The following is a 10176-nucleotide window of genomic DNA, read 5'->3' on the forward strand; positions in this document are numbered from 1 at the left end:
TTGAGTTTTCTAGTTGAGCATACACCTAAACGGATTTTTCCTTTTTTTTAAAGCTGGCCATAAATTGTCATCAAAGACGAGGGTCTCAAACCAGCTGTTATTTGAAGACTATCAGCTGCTTCTCCAAGCCCCGTATCATCCTTATATCAATATCCTTTACGGCAAAATAAAGGCATGAATTCAGAGGAAATAAAACCTGCAAGTGCAATTAAAAAGGCATTACATACAAATTGCATAATGAAGGTAGCATGGGTTTTGGAAACAAAATTCTGTCCTCTTGCAGGGTTTTGGTGTGACCTTTCTTAATTTCCTTAGTTTGTTTTCAGTGACTTTAAAAGTTGACTGTTTTTTATCCATTTTTCCCAATAAAAAATAGTAGTAGCTGCCTCCGCTTTACTACACCCTCCCGTTCACTTCCTCTACAGGGGGTTGATCCACTTGTCCCTTAAAAAAAAAACAGGTTTGGGGAGCACCTGTCAAATAAGAAAGTTGCACAGTGATGTGACTCTGTGTGTGTGTGTGCGTGAGAGAGAGATCAAATAAAATCCAGAACTGAAAAAATAATTCACTGTATGTAGCAGAGAAGAATGAAGTCCTCAGCTAACTCACATAACGCTTTCAGGAATCAGAAAAATGACACTGTCAAAACACAACATTAGTTTTCAGAAGCCTCCAGGCAAAATTTTATTTATTTAAAGTTAGCTCCTATTTTAATAACAAAAAAGTGGCAGCATATTCTACATCAAAGAAAAAAACTTTCCTAATGTTTCTATTCCTCTTGTGAAGTACCGGAGCTGGAGTATGGAGCTGTTTTCTCTAAATAATTACGTGAGTGGCAGGATTTCAACCTGAGAAAGCTTTTTGTCTGCACTGGGGACCGTAGCATAAAGGGAATTACATTTGGCTTGCCTAATCTGAGCAGCAGTATGAAATATTGTGCCTTTTAGTATTCAAATAGTTAGTTTTAAGCCAGATCCATAACAATGAAAGGCAAGTCCTGAATCAACGTCTTGGTGCACCGTGGTGCCTTGATGGAGGTGGAGTACAAATGGGAAGCAGGTACATGGGCTATAGCTCTCCAGTCAAGGCCTATTAGCCGCGTTCCTTGTGGCAGTGCCCAGGAGAAATGTCCCCTAACAGCAGGATGGCACACAGCTGGTGGCTCCTCCTGCACATTACCCTCATTTCAGGCATCCTCACCTTCCGACACCAAAGCAGACTGCCGGAGCAGTCAAAGCGTTTACCAGTTTATACCTCGTTGAAAGGATGAGAGGTGCCTTTTAAAGTGCACTTCTGGATCTCTTTCCTGAAGAGTCTATTTATCCCTCTTTGTTCTTCATACGTTAATCTTTTATAGTTACAACTAGCAATAACGGGAAGACAGTCCAGGGTCTGTTCCTTCAAACACATCCTATAAATAAAGAATAAACCCCTCAGGTCCCCAGACCTGTTGTTTGTCTTTTCAGCTTGGCTTCCCCACCAGTTCCTAATAGTACTGTTTGTTCCTTTGGCACTGACCTTTCGTCTGCGTTTTCTTTCTATTATTTCATATCATTTAACACCTCCTGCTTTGAACCTTAACAGACCCAGCTCTGGAGCCGTGGAAATTTGGTTCAGTTACAAAAGGCTCTACATTTGCATGTATCTGGGTCTTGCTGCAGAACGGTTGGGTCTGTGTGGGAGTAGGACTGAACTTTGTGACAACAAGGTAACTCTTACATCTGAGAAATTTATTTCTTCCTTCTGGACCCCTGTTCTTCTACAAGCAATAAAATAAATGACTGTCAAGGCAGCTATGGGATCATGGCAATCAAGAGAAGGTGAAGTGATGCTTGTACAAGCTTGCACCCTTAACGAAACATCACAACTTCTATCTCAGACACACGATGTCTTTCTCGTAAGGTGGGGGTATGGCATTAAGATGACATACCAAGGATATTACAGTTACAGGGTACTGCCAACAGCTGCCAGTAGCTGGAGTTGCAGCAGGAGAATACAGACTGCTGTCCGACGGAGCCCAGAAGAGGATTTCCCCCTCTACCACGGCAAAATCTAAAGCGGAACAAGTCTGAGTAACAGAAAGTAGTAACGTGGGCTGCCTCTAGCTGCCTGGTGAAGTGGCTCTGAGGTTGAAGTTTGTCTGTGTTAACTGTGCTTCTGCCAAGCAAATACCCCTACTCAGGGGGCTGCAGAAAGCACAGCATCGCAGCGATGGCCCAAGCAGATTATATGTAATGGACTCGTAAAGCTCTTTGGGATGGTCAGGGATGAATCATGCTGTAAAATGTATCATTAACGTTACTAGATGTATTATAGACTTCTCCTGTGATCTGAGACTGCTGCAGGCAGTGTGCTGGGAGAAAAGCTCTCCAGATTGTGCTCATGCAAATCGCTATCTGTGATCACATTCATTCTGGTTCCCACTACAACATTACTTTCACACTCCCGTGTGCTGCTCACGCAGTCTAAACTTTTTGTTATTGCAGGTTGTATGACTACAACATTGCACCTCTTTGCCAACAGCTTTATAAGGGTGAGAAAACATACAAATATGGAAATAGAGGCACAAACCCCCTAATGGTTATGCTTAAACTTACCCAGGAGAGATGTGGCGTGATCCTAACCTCTGCCTCCTGACTCTGGTGGCCGCTCACAAGTCACCAGATCAGGGCCCCTATCAATTTGTTCAGGGTGTTTAGTTCAGCTTAACTTTTTGTTCTGAAACATCATTCTTTTCTGAACTGGAGATCTGCATAATGTAGAGAAGAGTTGGAATGCCTGGAAACTGGGAAAAGCAAAAGTGAAATCTGACCTATTTTGAGCACACCCTATTTTTACTGTGGACACTGAATCTTGTCAACTGGGTTAAATTATGCAAACAGTATTTCAAAATTATTTAGAATTAACTGATACAATCACAAAATCACAATATAATAGAACATGGAGGATGAGCAGACTTACCCAAGAAATGGTTTCAAAACATTTCAAACGAAATGGAGAGTCAAAGCAATGACAAGGAGACTGCTGCCAGCGACATACCCTGTGAGAAGACCCTCGGAACAACCTGACTCTTTGGGAATAGAGGTAAAAAGCAGACAGTGCTCAGGAAAATGAGAAAAGCAGGAAACCATGGGCAAATCCTAGCCATGAATTAATCCAAGAGAAGTCAAAGCCAAGAAATTGAGAGCAGTGAGTCATCGGTAAAAGGGCACTTGCATGTAACATACGGGTTCAGTTCACAGGTACCCAGTCTGTTTTTTAAAATGAAAATGTAAAATATGTCAAAAATATTCAGTGTTCAGATGAAAGTTGAAAAAAAAAGAAGCTTTCAAGATCTCAAGTCTGTATTTTGAATGTTTGGCTAATACATCAACACAGGCTGGCTTGCCAAAAATATTAAAATACAACTAAAGAGATCATAAATTAGTAAATTGTCAAGTATTCTTAATATGTATTCCCAATGCCAGACATTTATAATAGTACAAGGAGGTTACTTAAATAAGTGCCAGTTAGTACTCAGAGAGCTCAGGACAGTTTTACTTTAACGCACAGAATAAACTAGGCTTGCTTGAGCAAACCCATCCCGAAAGAAGTAACAAAGATTTAACCCGGACACGTGAAAAGTTTCTCTATTTTAGGATTCCAGTGTTCATTTAGAGAACTATTACACCATGCAGTACAAACCTTTTATTAAATCAATGCATTCATTTATTTGAAATAAAAGTTTTAGTCAACCACTGTATTCTGATAGACTAGACTATGCACATAGACAGGAGATAATGGGTTGGACAGGATGTCCTTGGAGGAGCAGAGCTGCTTCAGATCACCTCTCTAGTACCCTGGAGACATCCTGCTTCCAATGCCCGTCAGACTTCCGAGGGCCAAGAGGACAGATGCACCCATGCTATCTGGTGCGACAAATCGGCTCGTGAATCACCTAACTATAAAACTCACAAGGAAAAAAAAAATTAAATAATTTCTGCTTAAAATATCTCAAAGTCATTTTAAAATCTATTTAGGAAGATCAGCTCTGGTGCCTTTATAGCAGCTTAGCCATGTGCACCGTAAAGGCTCACTGGTACTGTAGCCATTGCTGCATTTTTGAAATGACTAAAAGTTATTAAATCAGTTTCGGTCTTGCAATCCCATTTGGTCAGTTCACTTTAACATGCTTTCATCAGTTAAAGAAATATATATACAGAGATTTTTACAGGAGGCAGGAGACAAAATTTCATTGACAGAGAGAACTATAACAAGACAGATTCTTTTGGGAAAAAAGAAAAGAACAAAAGACGTATAAGCCATATTCTAACACTTGTTACAGCAGAGAAAGAAAAAATTAAAAACTCAGGTTACATTTTTTAAGACACTTTTCCCACCTGTTACATAGCCCTTCTGTATTCTGAGCGCTAGAACCTATATCAGCCAACTTTTTGTGTCATAATATGCACATGAAACATTTTCCAGAAGGAAAATCAAAGTAAAAATTAGAGAAACAGAAGAATTTATGTGTATGTGGGTAGTCCTCAAAACCAGCGTCTTACCACAGTATTTGGATTTATAGTCTCCAGACTAAAACCTGCTGGGGCAAACACTCAGCAAGGCTAGTTGTGAAAGAAAAAGACAAGACAGCAACAACAAACCCTGCACACCTATAAATTTTAATGCATATTAGATACCTTTCCTTCTCTTCACTAAAACGTGTATGTGTGTGTGTGTGCCCGTCTCCTACCTCCTGTCTCCAGCTGGCACTTTTGTTATGAAGAAAGTGAAAAAGAGCTCTATGAAACTTCTTCACAGAAGGACCCAGTAATTATGATGAAAGTATGACAGCATAGGGCAGATAAAATGGTGTTAAGGTTTTTCTTTCTATTAGAGAAGTTGTAGGTCTCTATGGAGCAGCACGTTCCTCACCTACCTTGCATATCGGGGTTGAACAAATTGCCTTGCTCACACTTAAACCACCGCAGATTGAGCTTTTAGTTTTAGTTACTCACACCACTTAGAAGCTCTGTGAAGCCTCTCAAGGAGAGGAAGTCAGCAAACTGTTCTTTTTTCGCTATTCATAATGTAAATCCATTGAAGTTCTAATCGTCTCAAAAAAAGGAAAATGTTTGCTTTCTGTTGAGAAAAAAAAAAATCACAATATTTTTCAGACCAATGCATTCTGTTACCATTTTTCAGTGCACCTCTGCTGGGGAGAAGAAGGATAGTTTGAGCCATGAATCTTGCAGGAAAACTTGCAGGAAAAGCTGCTTCTTTAGAAGAAATATCCTGCCACCTTAAAACTTGCAGTACTGTTCAAAAGCCAAGATCAACATGTTTTGGTATCTTTTTTAAACTCACTGTGAAAAGAATGATGGCTACAGGAGGCACAGTCAAACCTAGGCCATCTATTTGGCTTCCATCTTCCATCTAGGAAAAATCAAGCCTCGTCCCCAGCTCTCTGAAAGTGCTGTCTCCTCTCTCCTGTTTCAGTCCAGCTTCTGTGGGTCCAGGGTCCAGGGTCTGTGGACACTCTGTGCTGAGAGAAGTAAAATACTGGTATTTCCTTGGAGAAGTAAGAAAATTATTTAACCTTCTAAAAGAGTAGAATTCAAACGGAACAGGCACACCCAGGTACTAACAAGTTCTTTTCTGATCTTGGGTAAGAACAAGGATCAAACATGTTTAAGTCTAACCTAAAAATGACACTGAATGCTAATGAACTAATGTACTGTTAACAGGTTCTTCCTTTTTACGGTAAGAAATTGAATTTAATACATCCGTGTATTTATACATTGGTATTTAAAAAGCTCTTTGCCTTCCCCTTCCAAAAATATTTGAATAGCTGTGAAAAAAGTAATTCTTACCAAAGAGATGGTAGCTCTGCTATATTGATGTGATAGTAAGGAACAGTAAAACTTAGCAGTCACTATTTTCAAGTAATGATCAGCATGGGGTACTGGACATGCAAAGGATCTAACAGAGGAAGATCCTCTTTTCTTTAGCCACTGGCTTTCATTATCAGCTGCTGCTAAGTGCATAGCTGATAGCAGATGAGACGGCAAAGCTGGAGTGTCAAGTCCTCTTGTTAGTCAACCCAATGTAAACTTACTGCCATGCAGGTGACTTTCGTGGATGTATCTATCTCAGATACATGCTTGTGTAAAAGAAGGACAACTGGAGTGCTGGTCACGTAGCTGCAGCACTCACACACTGGAAGAGAAGCAATGAGACTATACAGATGTAGAACACAAGCAAGGCAAAGGTTTGATACCCTTTCTTGAAGGTTTAATTTTATAGCCTTTGTCTGAAAATTAGATTTTTCTACAGTGCCTCACTGCCTCAAGCAAAGTCCAGAAAGCTTTCTCTCCTATACTGATCTTACCTCATGTTATGAGTGAAATACCAGTTACAATGAAATCGATAGGAGCTTCACCTGTGTGTCTGCGCCTGTTTTAATGAAAGCCGTGGAAAGACTCCTGCTGATTTGCCGGAGAAGACTGAAGCCCTGAGGAATACTGGTAACTCTTTAGTAAGAGCTGCTACCAGATGTAAAGCATGAGGAGAGTCACTATGGCCTCAGAAAACAGGACAGCAAACCCTACAGCCTGCCCATCACCTCCATTGTTTGCTTTGGTAAAATATGCATGCTGAATAATGATTCCCTGATGCTACAAAAGGGTTAAAATCCGGCCACAGATAAGGTCTTCATGAGTTGGCCTGAAGTCAGTAACTTCAACACAGAATTGAAAGGAATCAAGTCTTTAAAAGAGTATTGGAGCTAATGTTCTGGTTTCACCTCCATCCAAAAGAGCTGAAGTTATCATCAGTTTATTGTAACCAGGCCTAAATATGTCAAACAAAAGAACTGATGTGATCAGAGCAACTGACATCTCCCAAGAGCCACCTGCTACTACCAGAACGTGTCTAAAAATAAGTGAGAAAAAAGCCACAATATTTTGAAAAGAAACTTTTATTGTTCATACAAAGCTGACTGTCACATATCGTGAGGCATCATTAACAAGCTAAATATGACTTTGCTTAAATCAAACAATATTTCATCATGAAAGTATCCAAAGAGGTTATGATCAATTCTTTTCTTTGTTCTCTCCTGGATGGAATGTGTGTTTTGAGATCAACTCATCTCTTTTAAACTGCTAGCTTAGCCAGCATGTTGTATGAATAACTTCCTTGCCAGGTAAATCCACCACAGGTACTAAAATCAGAGCTGGGGTCTTCTTGCCCAAATATTTTTCAAGGTATTCTTGCAGTCCTAAAATAGAAACAAAACAATTAATAAGTCCCCTTTGACTCCTTTTCTGTTGTGTTCTATCTCTTAAAAATGATTTCTGAACACATTTTGGAAATTATTGTGGAGTAGCAGTTAATAAAAGGAAGTGAAATGCAATTCTAAGTTTTCACTTTATAGAAAAAGAAGAATCATCATCTCCCACCTCCTCGTGAACTAATGTGAGATCAACTTTGCACGTTGCCTAAGGCCATAATTCAGCAGAACAGTTAAAAGCACATTTCCCAACCTTGAGTGAGTGAGCGGTCTGTTGTTACAAATAAAGCAAGATGAAACAAGGTGCAGGTAGTAAGAATAACTAAAGGCCAGCTGAAATTCAGTTCTTTGTCATTTTTGCTATTTGGATGATCAGCACGTAGTTGCCTGTAAACAAAATTCTGGTCTCGAGTCCCACTGCGGTGCATCAATCTACTAGAAGTTAAAGCGGGCCATTTTTCAAACCACGCTGCACACGATTTCCGTTTGAAATCGATGGAAGTATTCCACGCTGAGGATATGGTGGAGGAAGAGCGAGGATGGCAACGTATGTGACTGCCTATCAGTTAGAAATACCGATTCTGGCTATAAAGAGTTCTAACGGGACTGGTCTGTAAAGTTTGTAAATTTAAAGTCCATTATGGGAACAGAATTAGTAGTGGAGAACATGGAAGAAAACTAAAGAATTGAAAATTTCAACTCAGCATAGAGACATTTCCGTCGTGTTCCCATGTCCTCAGTGGACACGCTAGAAATCCAGCCTCACAGAACCTTTCAAGAAGACCAGTAAGAACCTCCAAATGATCCTACAGAAGCCAGTTTCCTAATGGTAAGGTATGGCCTGCGTGGGTTTTGGTTTCAATGAGTTATTTCTGCAGCTTCTGTGATTATGGCAATTCTTTGTAACAATCTTGGCTAGAGAGAGTGTAAAGAGGGCAGAACTTGAAGACTGTCAGAGCTTTTTTTTTTTTTGGCATCACTGCCTGTGAAACTGTGAATATGCAGTTCAGTCAAAGCGTTACCTCACCAGGATAAAACAGGAATTTTGCAATTGTACTCACTGAAGCCAAAACTCTTCTCTTTTGTTACCTGGCAGCAGCAGCATAAATTAATGTAATAACGGCAACGCTACCTATGAAATACTGCAAAGGCAGCACCAGTCTTCTGAAACGCTGCTGACTTCCCTCATATTAACATCACTGACATCAGAGGTGATAACAGACAAGGGTAAGATCAACAGTCACCTCAAAGGTCAAAGGACTTCTTCATGCTGTGTCTAAAGGGGACTCCGTCTGTGCGCTGCAGATAGTCAGCAGTGACCTGATCATTAAGCACCAGATGACATTTTCATTCCAAACTCCGACTTCAGAAACCGTTACAGCTCTGCTGGCTCGGAAGGCATTACGTGGATGTGGCTATAGGCAAGCCACCTCAAAACCCACCCTATGACAATTACATTTCCTTTTTTTCCTCAATTAAAATGATGAAAATATGGTTTTAGTCTTTAACTTTTTGCACGGGCTGTGAAACAGTGCCAAAAGCTCCCATAACAAAACCAGGTATTGCTTTTGAAGGGAGAATTCGAAAGTGAGGCTATCTGGAAATAGAACGCTGTTCTTGTGGGTTTTTTGAGGTGGCCAAACCAGGCATAAATAGTTACATTTGAACATGCTCTAGTGGACTTGGTTGACAGCCGGGAAGAGCCACCTCTCCCCCTCTTCTGTTGGCTGCAGCAAAGCCTACATATAGAATTGAAAAGTGGATGAAAATCGGAGACATAGGCCTGGAAATGTTTTAGCATACTTATAAATCAAACAGTTCGATATGAAAACATTCTACCCTAGACGAGCATCTTCATAGAGTTGAAAACTGTGAATAAAAGCCTGCTCATGCAAATTTCCCCTGAGAAGAGGAGACTGGCTCTTCTAAAACACCGAAACTGTACTCTGAAGGTCCCACAGAAGACAATGCACAATTAGTAAATCTGTGGCAGCCTGGCACCATCACAGCTGACACAATCCAAACATCGACAGCTGTATATTTCACCTCCTACAATGTTACTCTAAATCCTCCAACTGTACATTTGTAATAATGTGACACTAATAAAGACAATCTGTATCATTTTCTGTCATGTAAATTATGCTTTTAGATAAATAAGAGCCTCAGTGAGTATTTTCTGAAGCATCTAACTCTGTTTGAATACAAAGATTTCAAAAATTTCTTTCCTTCATATCACTTATGGAAATGCTTGCTCGGTTGCATGCCATACTTATAAGAATTGATCTTAAAAGTGAAAACAAGTAAAGGACGGAGGGTTACACTGAATGTGTTTACTGGAGCTTTAACAGGATATATGATTGATACTGGTCCTAACTTTATTTAATCTGCCCTGATACATGTTAAAGTACAACCCAACCCAGCTGATTAGCAAGCAGAAAACAAGTAGTGTGTATGGTGCCTGTTTGCATTTCCTGTTACAGTCTGCATTAATTATTGTCACTACATGAAATTGGCTGAAAGCAGGTGAGCTTCATCCTGGTGGATCCCCGCCACTCCCAGCTGATCAGCAGAACTTCAGGGCACTGGTTCCAGCCAGAGTGTTTTTCTGCACTGCTACGCATTTTCTGTGGATCTGGGTAGAGCTGGGAACATAACCAAAACTTAAAATGAACAAGAATAATTCAAAGTCTTTCCCTCTCTGACCAAAATGTCTGGCGTTACAAACCATTTCTGCCATTCCTCTGTAAGGACGGCATACTGAGATCAAGAGTTTGACCACGTCTCACGCTGACTTTGTATAAAACAATGTCCTGGAAGCCCCTAAAGGGCCATTCCAAATGATAAGGAAGATGATTTTTACACCTCTTCTGTCATTGGCTTCAGCAGGGTTTAAGACGTTTGAGGGG

At 40.3% G+C, this 10176-nt stretch overlaps 1 protein-coding gene across 1 annotated transcript in view; it reads right to left on the reverse strand.

Moving 5' to 3' along the window:
• Positions 1-6947: 6947 nt before the first annotated feature.
• Positions 6948-10176, reverse strand: part of LOC104499749 — a gene marked incomplete at its 5' end in the record, with an annotated part of 39006 nt that continues 35777 nt past the window's right edge. Inside the window, one exon of the mRNA XM_010143297.1 lies at positions 6948-7258. Within this exon, the coding sequence (XP_010141599.1) occupies positions 7143-7258 (116 nt within the window). The remainder of the gene's footprint in view (positions 7259-10176) is intronic.

This window comes from Buceros rhinoceros, unplaced genomic scaffold (genome assembly GCF_000710305.1).
Source record: "Buceros rhinoceros silvestris isolate BGI_N320 unplaced genomic scaffold, ASM71030v1 scaffold16429, whole genome shotgun sequence".
Classification (NCBI taxonomy): domain Eukaryota; kingdom Metazoa; phylum Chordata; class Aves; order Bucerotiformes; family Bucerotidae; genus Buceros; species Buceros rhinoceros.